We start from the raw sequence: 13011 nt of genomic DNA, 5'->3' as shown, positions 1-13011 counted from the left end.
GACACATTTACTTAAAATAGGCCCAAAGCAGCATCAAACTAAATAAAAGTTTAAAGTTTCAGATTCTCTTGTCTTTTCAGCAACTATCCATTTAGACCGAGTGATTAAGAGAACAAACCAATCCTGCACCGACCCATGTGATAAATCATGCTGAAGCACATCTCTGTGTAAAATAAATAACAACAATGGACACCCATGTGTGTTAGTGTTTAGTGGCCATGTGTGTAGTCAGTCTGATTACTTTGTGCCGGCTTGTTTCACAAATTGTTACCAGACTTCACACTTACGCAGCGACAAGTCTGCGTTTGTCATTCTAGGGGAAAATCAGGACTAAATCCTAACTAAACCGGATTTGAGTCAGAATAAAAGAATAATTGAAACCAAACGAAGACTACATTAAACAGGTTTGTGTAATTGTGTGTGGATCTCAGTGATAGCGCAGTTGATTTGCTTCACCTGTTAACATGCACTGTCCTGACCAAAAATATATATATATAAATGTTGTGCATTTATTTCCTGTGTAATGTAATTCAAGGCTGTTTTATTTGTTAGGTGTGTGGGGCCGGCATAGAACCTTTGTTGAAAACAAAAGGGGCAGGCCAGGTTAAACCAGGCACAAACCATATCTTAACACTGTTGGAGTCAGAATCTTTCTGCAGAAATGTCCCTCTGTGAAAGAGCAAGGTCAGATCAGTGAATAAAAAATGTGCACACTCTTTTCTTCAGTGCGCGTATGTGCTCATGTCCTTGGCTCAGTTAGAGTCCAGCTCCTCTGTGTCCCGTAGCTACCACATGTACGTGGTCTTTGAGGTGTCGATGTGCCCCTCCTCCCTGTGCTCCTCCTCTTTCTCCTCTTTGTCCTTCTCCGCCTCGCTCTCCCATAACATGATGAGCGGTGGGTACAGCTCATTGAGAGGGATGGAAGTGGTGTGCTGCATGTACTTCTTTAATGAGTGGGCATGGCTTTGAGGTAGGTTAGCCACTCTGCGACGGCCCATGTAAAACAGCAGCAGTGCCATAATACACAGAGCAAACATGGAGCCCAAAATTGCTGCCACCGCCACACCGCCATGACGAGACGCCACCAGCTCCACGGAGAAGGCGGAGTCTTTTGTGGTGACATTCAGGCAGGAAGTGTGGTAAGGGGCGGGGCTTAGTGAGTGGGGCGAGGGTGAGGAGATGGTCAGGCAAATGTGGTACAGAGTGGAAGGGAGAAGGTGAGTGAGGTTGTACTCCTGAACATCTGCTGGAACCTGAGGCAAAGAACAACAGGTTAGACTGGGACTAAACCAATGCAAAGTTCTATGTATGGTCAACTGTCCCGGTTTAAGTCTGAATATAACAAATGTAAAATAGTTAGTTACTTAGGTAGCTTTAAGACGTCTAACCTAGGTTTTACCCTGACCAAACACAGGATCAGGTTACAAACAGACCCTTTGACTAACTCAAAGCTAAATAAGTCTAAAACAGAGCTAACCCAGAACTAAACAGATACAAACGAGGAGCAGACCTTGGCAGTGTAGCTGATGTGTGGGTTGTGGATGTGGACCGTGGCTGTAGTAAACCGAGGCAGGCTCCCAGGAGGGTCTTGTTCCTGGTTCTGGACTTGTTTGGGTTTTGTGGGATGCAGCTTCCACTCCAGGACCACAGACTGAGCGTGCACCACCTGCAGAGACAATCGTCACATTAAAGCTCAGTTACTCCTTTTTACAAACAATGACAGGGCTCTCACAAACAATCGAACGCATCCTGATTCTTCACATCTAAATTGTCTAAATATATAGTATATAGTATTCAAAGCAGGCACAGATTAGGTTGGGTGTGACGAAAAGCAAAGAGAATTTTGCCCTTATTTGCTTTCTCAGAAACATTGCAGTTTCAAAGACATCACAGGTTTTGTATGATGACCTTGTTATTAGTTGTAACTTGCATGGTTTTAAATATGCGAATACTTCAGTCTGTAACACAAGAACTGGACAAACAGTTGTTATGTTGGAGTTTAAGATAAGATAAGATAAGATAATCCTTTATTGTCCCACATGGGGAAATTCCATTGATGCAACGCAGGTACAGAATGTTCACAGTCTACTTGAGCATTGAAGAGCAATATTGCTCTGTGCTTTGCGTCTTGCAGCAACTAAAAGTGGCTCTTTTTGTTATTTGTTTAAAAAAGTAGCAACCTTTCTCTGCTCTTTTGCATTTCTTGTGCATTAACAGGCCACCAATGTCCACACTATAATCTGTGTTACAATAAGCATTGTAATTTGGCCTTCAACGTATTATCTGCTGCCTAAGTTTCAGTAAGAGAAATATATTATATTACTCTTACTGAAACTTAAAGTTGTGTAACTAAACACCAGTGTCAGAGCCTTTCTCTGTTCACAGCATCAAAAGGGGAGAAAAGGGAAGGGGTAAACCTGAGCATAGTTTGTATGACGAACTTAGAGTAACAGATACTGCAGTGGACAAGAGTTAGAAGACAATATTCAAATACACATACTATACTCAGTATCACATTTAAAGCAGCCTTTCCTAAGGCTCTCAAAAAGCCTGGAAAACACAGAACACATTTAGCTAGTTACAACTAGGGTTGGGACAATGAACAATAGTATTGTTTATTGTTTAGTGATAGTAATTAATAGTATTGTTTTTATTTTTATTGTGATGAAAAGGATAAATAATCGTTCATTGTGCCTTTTCTATAATCATGATAATCCCCAACAAAAGTAATTATACCATCACATTAGTCCTGTTCTCAGGTCCCTGCACTGGCTCCCTGTGGCTCAGAGAATAGACTTTAAAGCAGCTCTGCTTGTGTACAAGTCTCTCCATGGCCTAGCACCAAAGTACATCTCTGACATGTTAGTGTCATATGAACCATCTCGGACTCTGAGGACCTCAGGGACCGGCCTCCTGCTGGTGCCCAGAGTCAGGATTAAACATGGGGAATCAGTTTTATGAAGTTAAAATCATCTTCTCAGTCTTCAGTCTTCCTGAAGATGTGAGACAGGCCTCTACTCTAACAAAGTTCAAATCTAGGCTCAATAGACTTCTGTTTAACTGTGCATATCACTGAAGGAATTTTCATGAATTAAATTAAATTCTATAAACCTTTGTAACGCCCCAAATCACAACAGCAGTTGCCTCAGTGCGTGTAATTATTGCCCACTGCTTGTGACAAGTTGAATACTATAATAGTTGTTTAAAAATGCAACTTATTCATAATGTTAAAATTACAATTATTAATATCTAAACATGTTTTAGATTGTCAGAAAAATTGTATCATTAAAAGCAATTATTTTGGCCATGATAATTGTGACACAAAATGTGAATATCATTCCAGGTCTAGTTGCTACTAACACAACTATTGCTGCACTTAACACATTATTCCCAACTAAGAAAATTCTCACCATGTTTCCTGCTACAGTCGTCACACTTCATCCTTTCAACATGCTGCTATTACTGAGCTTACAAATACATATGAGTATGGCAAAAGATTACGGTTACCTTTGCAAGCACCACAAGAGAGGCTGGACTGCTGATGTTGCTTCCCAGCCATGGTCGCTCGAGGCTGGACTCAGAGCTTGTGGTCTTCCTTCCGGGGTTCTGGAGCTCCACAATCACAGACAGACTCTTGGTGTCAGCTCCCTCTGCATTCCAGGCCACACAGGTGTAAGTCCCTGAGAACGGAGGAAAGTCCATTAACCCTGGATTAAATCTGGACCATACAAGTACTAAACAATGAATAAACAGGTCTTACACCACTTATAAAACCAGGGCAAAGCAAAGGGCTAAGGAAGGACCGTCAGGTCTAATATAGAACTGAATATCATAATAATGCCTTGCTTATGTAATGTGCTTTACAGGCCTCTTAAAGCTGTAGCCATTATGCACCCACTCTATACTCAGTGGTGGTGAGCCTGTTACTACCACTGATCACTTACTCACACTCTGCATTCATACAAGGCAAGGTGAGCAAAGTGTCTTGCCTAAGGGCACTACGACAGTCCTGAACTATGACCTGGTTATTGTATTGGCTAGGGTCAGAGTAAACCTGTTCCCCACCTGTATCAGAGGCCTCAGCATGATCGATGACTAAAGCCCCAGGCTCCAGTACATGATGTCTTTTCTGCTTTGTGCTGCTTAAGCCACGCCCCTCTGGCTCCTCCCGCGATACAATTGGTGCAGCCACCGCCTCGGAGCTCACCTGACCAAAACCAAAAATTCAGTTAGTCCATTGGAACAGATCAGCTTGTTCTCAGAATGCATTTGGTGTGAGAAAATGTTTTCTAAATGTACATTTCTAGCTTAAAAGAACAAATAGACTAAAGTGGGACTAAAACAAAACTGAAGTGGGTTGAAACAAGGACTTAATTGGGCAAAACGAGCACTAAAGAAAGATACTGCATGCATCTGTGTTGTGTACCTTGTCTCCAGTGGGCGTGACCCAATAAAACTGAGGGGCTGGGTCAGCATCTGCCCAGCACTCTATGGTGATTGGCTGCCCCTCGCTGACGTTCATCACCGAAGGAAAGACATTGGACGAGATCTCGGGCAGACAGCTATTGACCCCACCCCCTGAAGACATGACCACTTCCTGCAGCTGCCGGCCAATCAGGTGCAGGGGAGCGTGGCAAACCGTGAGGGTGGGCTCCAGCAGCGTCAGGTGGGAGGAGTCCCCCAGGTGAGCGGCCCAGGTGTGCAGGCAATCGCAGCGCAGCGGGTTGGAGTGGACCGAGAGCTCTTTGAGTGACGGGAGAGAGGAGAGCAGCAGGGGGGAGAGGAAGGACAGAGAAGAGCTGTGCACCATGAGCGAGCGCAGACACGGGACGCCACTAGGGACAAAATACAGAGAGAAATGTGATAAAAGACAAATAAAAGAGTATAATGTTTGTACGTGAAGTCTGCAACGGCAAAGTGTACCTAAAGCTGTCGGGATGCAGGTGAGACAGGTGGATGTTGTTGCACAGCTCCACCTTGATAAGTTCTGGAAGGTCCTGGAACGAGTTTGGCTCCACCATCAGTAGCTGCTCCATGTTGTTCAAACTGAAACAAAAAGTCTGTTCATGAGAGTGACCAGGACTACTTTATGATAGAGGCTCAGTACTACAAGGGTTCAGGCCTGGTGAAGGGCTGATTGTGTTCCTGGTCCAGTGGTTCTTAAACTTTTCAGCGCTTGAGTACAGCTATAAGGACTTGTACTGAGCCGAGGCCCATGTTTGACATGGCATTGCATTTAGGCTGCTCCTTCTGAGGTTTACTTAAGAGATAATAGTTATAAAGCAGGTATGAAGGTGGTTTGAGTTAAACTAGCCCAGTTCATTTTAATGTATTAAAAGTGTGTAAGTTTCTAAACCATTTCATTTACAGATTTATTGAGGCAATTGCTGTTTTGTCTCATTATTTTTAATCTGCCAGCTAGGATAAATAAATATTGAAAATAAATATTCTTATAGGACTGTCTGCTCCTCTCTGCTCCTTTCTGTTCCTCTCTGCTACAGTCTGTTCCTCTCTGCTCCTCTCTGTTCCTCTCTGCTCCTCTCTGCTCCTCTCTGCTCCTCTCTGCTCCTCTCTGCTACAGTCTGCTCCTCTCTGCTACAGTCTTCTCCTCTCTGTTCCTCTCTGCTCCTCTCTGCTCCTCTCTGCTACAGTCTTCTCCTCTCTGTTCCTCTCTGTTCCTCTCTGCTCCTCTCTGCTCCTCTCTGCTCCTCTCTGCTACAGTCTTCTCCTCTCTGTTCCTCTCTGTTCCTCTCTGCTCCTCTCTGCTCCTCTCTGCTCCTCTCTGCTACAGTCTTCTCCTCTCTGTTCCTCTCTGCTCCTCTCTGCTCCTCTCTGCTCCTCTCTGCTACAGTCTTCTCCTCTCTGTTCCTCTCTGCTCCTCTCTGCTCCTCTCTGCTCCTCTCTGCTCCTCTCTGCTACAGTCTTCTCCTCTCTGTTCCTCTCTGCTCCTCTCTGCTCCTCTCTTCTACACTCTGCTACAGTCTACTCCTCTCTGCTTCTCTCTGCTACAGTCTGTTCCTCTCTGCTCTTCTCTGTTCCTCTCTGCTCCTCTCTGCTCCTCTCTTCTACACTCTGCTACAGTCTTCTCCTCTCTGCTTCTCTCTGCTACAGTCTGTTCCTCTCTGCTCCTCTCTGTTCCTCTCTGCTCCTCTCTGTTCCTCTCTGCTCCTCTCTGCTCCTCTCTGCTCCTCTCTGCTCCTCTCTGCTACAGTCTTCTCCTCTCTGTTCCTCTCTGCTCCTCTCTGCTCCTCTCTTCTACACTCTGCTACAGTCTTCTCCTCTCTGCTCCTCTCTGCTACAGTCTTCTCCTCTCTGCTCCTCTCTTCTACACTCTGCGCTCCTCTTTAAAAATTCCATCTTGGTCGAGTCTTGTTGAATGGATCCATCTTACCTGACCTCCTCGAGGTGAAGCAGGTCTTGGAAGTCTCCCTGTTGGATTCTACTCATGGGATTTCGGTTCAGGTCCAAGAATTTCAGGTTTGGAAGAACTTTCAAAGCTTCTCGAGGGACTGACCTGAGAGAATATGTGAGAGAGAGGGGTTAGACCTGGTGTAAAGGTCAGGTTTGCTCTATTATATTGATGGATTTACTGCATAAGTTCCTGAGTGAGGGGAAGTAATATGTAAACACAAGTCTAAAATACAGAAGTCTAAAATATACCGACTAAACTAAATGGTCTATGAGTCAATGGTCACATTTATACAGCGCATTTCTAACTTCAAGGCACTCAAAGCGCTTTGCATCAAGAAACCACTCACACATTCACACACCAGCGCACGCAGACACTGGGGTGAGGCGCGTTAAGTGTCTTGCCCAAGGACACAACGGCAGTATTCATCTGAGGAAGCTGTGACCGAAACACCAACTTTTAGGTCAGTGGATCTCACCGCTCTACCAAGGATGTTTACTACAAACTAAAGACACAAACACTAAGCCATGGATAATGGTTAAAACTGAAATACTACAGTGAAAACTTACAAATTACAAACTTAATAGTATATGTGAGATCAGTTCTTGGCACTAATCTGGAGGTTGATTCAGAGCCTGGTGTTTTTTCACAAATGTAGTGCTTATTGTGTTGGGTGAGGCTGGTCTAGTCTAGTCCCAAACCTGAGCTTGTTGTCATAGAAGGAAAGACTCTCAAGACTGTCCAGTCCAGTGAAGGCGTTAGGAGACACAGACTTTAGCCCCATAGAAGCCAAAACCAGGCTGTGGAGTCGGGGCAGGGACTGGAAAGACCCCTCTTTCAGCACCAAGACCGGGTTTTCCCCCAGCATCAGGATCTCAAGCACGGGAAGGGAGTCGAACCAGCGACTGTCAATGGACTCCAGGCGATTTGAGTTTAGGTGCAGTCTGGAAAGAACATACATCCGAACACCACAAAATAAGTCATGAAAGCTCAGGTTAAACTTACAATTATAATTGATTTGAATACTTTAATATTCTAATGAAACAGTTAGATCATATTTATATTTGATATATATAATTAATAATTGATCTTGCTTTTTGACAGCATATTATTATACTTCTGCTGTTCTTACTTTATGTTGCAAGACTAAAATATCCCCATTGTGTGACAAATCTCTTTATCTGACCTTTAGTTATTTATTAATAAAAGAAAAAAGAAAAGTAACAGCGGCAGCAGTATTAGTACCGGAGCAGGCTGGTGAGTCCGCTGAAGGCCCAGGTTTCAATGGTTCTAATCCGATTGTGGTTGATGTAAAGTTCTTCTAAACTTGAAAGGTTCCTGAGACCAAAGTCTGACAGAACCTCAATCCGATTCTCCTCCAGGTACAATGTGACCAGGCTGTTCAGGGAGGAAAAGTCCAGAGAAGAGACCTAAAAAACAGACCCAAGCAGAGCAGAGGTAAATCACACTGCTGAGCTGAGGTAAAAGAGAACAGGGTTTTAACCAGCTAAATAATAAATCCAAAAGATCAACTCCATTGTATTTCATTCTGCATTGAGCAAATGTCATATGAACTGTGTCACTTACTATTTGAGAGTTCTGTAATAATTAGCACATTTTGCGTTTCTTAGTAATTTATTTATTTTGAGCAAATGAACACAGGGTATGAAGAACACAAGTCCCCCTTGTCTTCTAAATAGGCTCAGTCCTGGTTTAGTTCTGGGTAAGTTCTGTTCTGACAGAAGCTGCTTATTCTTCTTCTGTTACTTTTAATGGCGGTTGGCTGCCAACTGAAAAAGTGCATTCACCGCCACTTACTGTAGTTGTACATCTAACTTCTTCAGGAGAGAGAAAGAGAGAGAAAAACTCTCCTTATTGCGTACAGTGGACAATCACAAAAGATGTAGCTGTAGTCTAATAACATGATTGAAGGTTTTTGTGTCTCTTATGTGTGTTTTGGATGAATAAAAAACATCTTCTACTAAGCAGAATATCTTATCCATCATGATCTTTCCGCCTGTTTTTTCTGTCTCTACATGGTCTTTACTTCCCAGACAGATATTCTATAGGTGCAAACCCCACATGAGTTATTATTACATGCATAACCAGGACTACCTGTTGACCCGGTCTTCATAGACCTTTTTGACTATAGATTTTCTTTCCAAATTCCTTTAAACTAATTTCCATACTGCACTGACACTTTGGATTTGTAAAGCGCTTTGAGTTGTTACGTGCTTTGAGCATGCAAATCACTAGTAAAAAGGTAGTACACAGAAAACTGATAATTTAAAATGCAGCCATTACATGCAATGAGATCTATAGAGTGGCAAATATCCTTGAGGAGCACCTGAGTGATGTGGTTCTGAGACAGGTCCAGCTCTGTCAGGTTTGTCAGACTCCGCAGCTCGAAGGAAATGGATGAAATGTTGTTGCTCTGAAGAAGGAGGACCTACAGATCCATGGGTCAAAGAAGTCACTTTACTTCTGTCCATTTTTATAGTATTTTACATTGCTTTTACTGCATTTTGCTAGTATCTGTATTTTCTACTTCACTACATATTACATAGTTGCACTTTTTAAAACAAGTTCAGCACGTCCAGATAAATGTCATGAATAAATCGATCATCTTTGTTGCTAGATTGTTGTTTGGACATGTTTGGTACTGTATTAATATCAGTAAATAGATGATGTGCCTTTCATCATCAACACAGTCCGGTGCTATCTACTGTGTAAGAGTAATTAGCACTCATTGGAGCAGAATAGAGTGTTTATAAAGTAAGAAAATGTAAATTATTTTCAAAACATCACAGAAGACACGTTACAACAAACATGTCTGAGGCCAACCTGAGTGTCAGTGGAGACATTTGCTGGAACCCTCTGGAGGTGCAGCTCGTTGCAGTCCACAGTGTTGGCCTGATGAAAGATGGACTGAGGAGTGTACCACGGCCTGGTCTCACACACGCACTGCAGCGGGCACAGCACAGCGCCACCTGCAGGACACATGCATCATTGCAACACATGTGGAAACAGGTGCACGGATGAAGACACTCAATATTTTTACGTCATCAAATGGATTCTTGACTGGCTTAAAGGCCCGGGAGTAAAACTTAATATTGAAGTAAAACAACATTTGTGTTGGCCCTTTATTTCTTTTATGGGTTTCGGGCAAATGATTCCTTCATGATTTGGAGGATTTTGTGAGTAACTTTCCCATTTGAAAGATTTGATATTTTGATTTGAATTGTGCCATAGTGTGAAAGCAGATATTTGGAAAGAGAAAGATGATTTCTGCATTTGATTATTATATAGATTATTTTCGTTGTTTCGCAAACCCAGCTGAATGTTTTTATTTGCTGGATGTTGTTATAATCTGCATGATAGAATCCTTCACTTTGCTGTAACGCGTGAAACATTGGGATCTAGGAATGACAACTTAAGACTTGTACCTCAGTTAAAAACAGGAGGCAAGTGTAGCATGTATAATGTTGCAATATGAACTATAATCACAATAGCTAGTTAACAGACTTTACAGGTTTAAATTGACTGTACCTAAACTGGCCCCGTCCACTGAAGAGCACACTGATGACATCACCAGCGACAGCAGCACCAACAGTACTTCAGATCCCATCTTGCACCAGGGCATGCAGGAGACAGAGAAGCTGAAAGAAATGTCACACAATTCGTACCGGTAATTAGAGTGTGTGAAATAAACAGGCAGACAAATAAGACCAAGTCAGAATAATAGGTTGAAACACGGAAAAAATCAGAGCTAAAATAGGGCAGGATCAGGACTAAAACCAAGGCCAAAGGAGAACATTACCAGGTCTAAACATGCGCATGGTGATTGGAGCGAGAGGTAATTAAATATTCATCACAGAATATTCATTATTTAAAGTAGTGAATAGCATGGTCCGATTGGATGATAGAAAGAACCTTACTTCACACTTTACTTGAATATATTGGGGGGGAAAGCGGCAAAGAGGATTAGTAGCAGCGGTGAGAAGAAGCAGGAGCTGTTACAGCAGTTGTAGCAGCAGGAGTTGGCTAATTGTAGGAGGCATGAATGAAAACTTCACTGAAAATGATACGAGAGAGAGGAGAGAAGATAGGGAGGAGAGGCAAGGAGACAAAAAGATGTTGTTTGTTTTGGTTCGGATTTGATGACCTTCATGTGGATCTTTAAACCAGATTAACCCATTTCACAACCGCACCGTCACTTCCACAAAAACAATAGATCTAGAATTATTAAAATCCAAGAAAATGAATCGCATTAGGTCAAGGATTTATGACACAATTATTATAAGACTCTACCATAGACAGTTTGATATACATTGCCCCACAATGGCAGCTTCTACACTCTAATATATGAATATTCTTTTTTGGAGTAAAAAGAGTTCTAAAATTATACACATGTAAACCGCAAATTCTTTAATTTTCCCTTTGATCATGGTCAGGTTGTTTTGTTTGTATTGAACATAGGAGTCTGAAAGGATGGAAGCAGATTTAGGCTTAGATAGCTGTTCAAAAATATGGTTTGGGGGCCAAAAGCGGCTGTCAAACCATTTTTTGTTGGCCCTCAGGATTCCTGCTGAATTTCCGCAAATGACCAAAAGCACTTTATACTGCAAAATTTGAAAATGATACAACTTTATTATGTGATGCAAGAACTAAAATAACCCAAGCCTTATGTTGTGGTGGGTAAATTAAATAAAGGTAAAAAGCAACTTAATGATTCACTTCACTTTATTGTTGTCTTGTCTGTAGCCCTACTATTTGTTTATGTGGCCCTTGGTTGAAAATGTTTGGACACAAGTATGGACTAATCAAGCAATAGCCTCACGTCACGTGTCTATTTCAAATAGATAATTTGAAACGGATATTTATTGTTCCAATACAGTTTCAATAACTTTGTTTTAGAGGCTTTTTTGTAATATTCACTCTAAAACAAACTAGATTGTAGGCCCCAGGTTACAGTACCTCTATAATTTACCTGACGTGTTCACGCTCCGCGTCACGTGCCTCCGCGTAAAGCTGCCGTAGCATCATCAATAATGACTAACTCACATAAATCCGATTAAATCACCGCGGACTTTGGCTGTGAAACGAACCACCAGAAGCCAACACCAACTTTGTTTTTAAGGTGTGTTTTGATTGAAGTGAAGTGAAACGGATCCGTGCTGAAGGACTGTGGAGGGCACGTCCGTGTCTGCTCACTCACCTCGCTCTAGAGCTCCAGAAGTCCAGCGGTACTCGCGGGTGCTCGCAGCCGGGATGCAGGCGCTAGTGGCGGAGACAGATGAGGGAAGATCCTGGATCCGGTCGTTGGGAGTTCGGGACGGTTCGTTTGGGTTCTTTTATCCTGAGCATCTCCCTCTGAACCCCGCCAGCCTGTCCTCTGTCAGGTTCGCCCAGCAGCCAATAGAATGGTAGGCCACTGAGAAGCGGACCAATGAGATTGCGGATGCTGCAGAGGAGAGGGCGGGGTTACAGCGGGACATGACGTAATGCTCCTGTTTCAGGGCTTTGACTTCAGTTTGATTCATCAAAACATCATCACCAATGACAGGACGAGCTGCAACTGACCATTATTTTAGCAGTCGAACGATTATTTCCCCATGAGAATTTCTAAATGAAAAAAATAAACCAAAGAAAAGTGAAGAAGGCTTCTAGTATGAATGTATTGATGAAGATAGAAAGTGCTTTTTTTGGTTTAATTATGTGGGCTTTGAAATTATGGTATTTTTGTTTTAGTCCAGTTAACAATTACAATGATCAAAACACAATATTTTATTACAGTCGACTAGTCAATTAATCATTGAAGACCACTTCTTTATGGGCCCATAACGAACGCACGACATCGGCTATAACTAAATGCAAGTGACCCGTCTAATGATGAATAACCCTAACCCTGAGTTGATACTAGTTGCTAGATACCATTATATATTATATATATGTTGTTTTGTCCGGGTCTAGTTCAGGGTTAGTCCGGGTTTAGAAGTGGTATAGCCCTGTTTGATCCTTAGAGGGTAACGTGATACTGGAGGGTTGTAGAGGCTATGACAGAGTTTTACGGGCAGAGATGAACACACTGCTGAGATGGAAGATTGATTTTTTTTTTTTTTTTTTAAATGATTAAAAAATATGACATAACACTGTGACTCAGCATGATGCAATCTGTAGAGTTCTAAACCAGGACTATACCAGACCTAAACCAGGTCTAATCAAGGACTAAAACTGAAGCAGGAACAAGAACTGAACCAGATCTAATGTTGCAAATTTTAGTTTGTTAGATTCTTAGAAACATAGAATACATGCTGGCAGATGGATGGATGTATAAGCATAGTCCATATATGGGGTTAAGAATAAATCAGCACTTCCTGTTTTTGTATTTGTTCCCATAATTCTTTGTGTCAGAGAGAAAACAATCCCATGCAGCCCTAAATCCAGATTAAACTGGGATTACACAGCAATATCACAGTAGGACCCTTACAGAGATGGAGAGCTTTAGACATTAGACAGCTTTAATAAATGTTATTTAGATCATGTCAGATCGTTTAAACACAAAAAGCATGTTTTGATCAGAAATGTCAGCAAATGCAGAC

The 13011-nt window shown here is 42.2% G+C and overlaps 1 protein-coding gene across 1 annotated transcript; it reads right to left on the bottom strand.

Annotated features, from left to right (window-relative positions):
- Nucleotides 1-474: 474 nt before the first annotated feature.
- On the bottom strand, nucleotides 475-11825 carry LOC140363090 (leucine-rich repeat neuronal protein 1). The gene is made up of 13 exons (XM_072449420.1): nucleotides 11628-11825; nucleotides 9959-10068; nucleotides 9254-9399; nucleotides 8757-8858; nucleotides 7655-7839; nucleotides 7111-7353; nucleotides 6392-6514; nucleotides 4924-5046; nucleotides 4427-4835; nucleotides 4066-4207; nucleotides 3508-3680; nucleotides 1511-1666; nucleotides 475-1253 (listed from the first exon to the last, which is right to left on the bottom strand). Exons 2-13 carry the CDS (start codon nucleotides 10050-10052, stop codon nucleotides 786-788), a joined length of 2364 nt encoding a protein of 787 aa, XP_072305521.1. The 5' UTR covers nucleotides 10053-10068; nucleotides 11628-11825; the 3' UTR covers nucleotides 475-785.
- Between the last annotated feature and the right edge of the window lie 1186 nt (nucleotides 11826-13011).

Source organism: Eucyclogobius newberryi, unplaced genomic scaffold, assembly GCF_026437365.1.
Source record: "Eucyclogobius newberryi isolate DKJ021-1_F unplaced genomic scaffold, fEucNew1.0.hap1 SCAF_17, whole genome shotgun sequence".
Classification (NCBI taxonomy): Eukaryota; Metazoa; Chordata; class Actinopteri; order Gobiiformes; family Gobiidae; genus Eucyclogobius; species Eucyclogobius newberryi.
The sequence above is the reverse complement of the archived record's forward strand: the minus strand, read 5'-3'. Positions and strand labels throughout refer to the sequence as shown.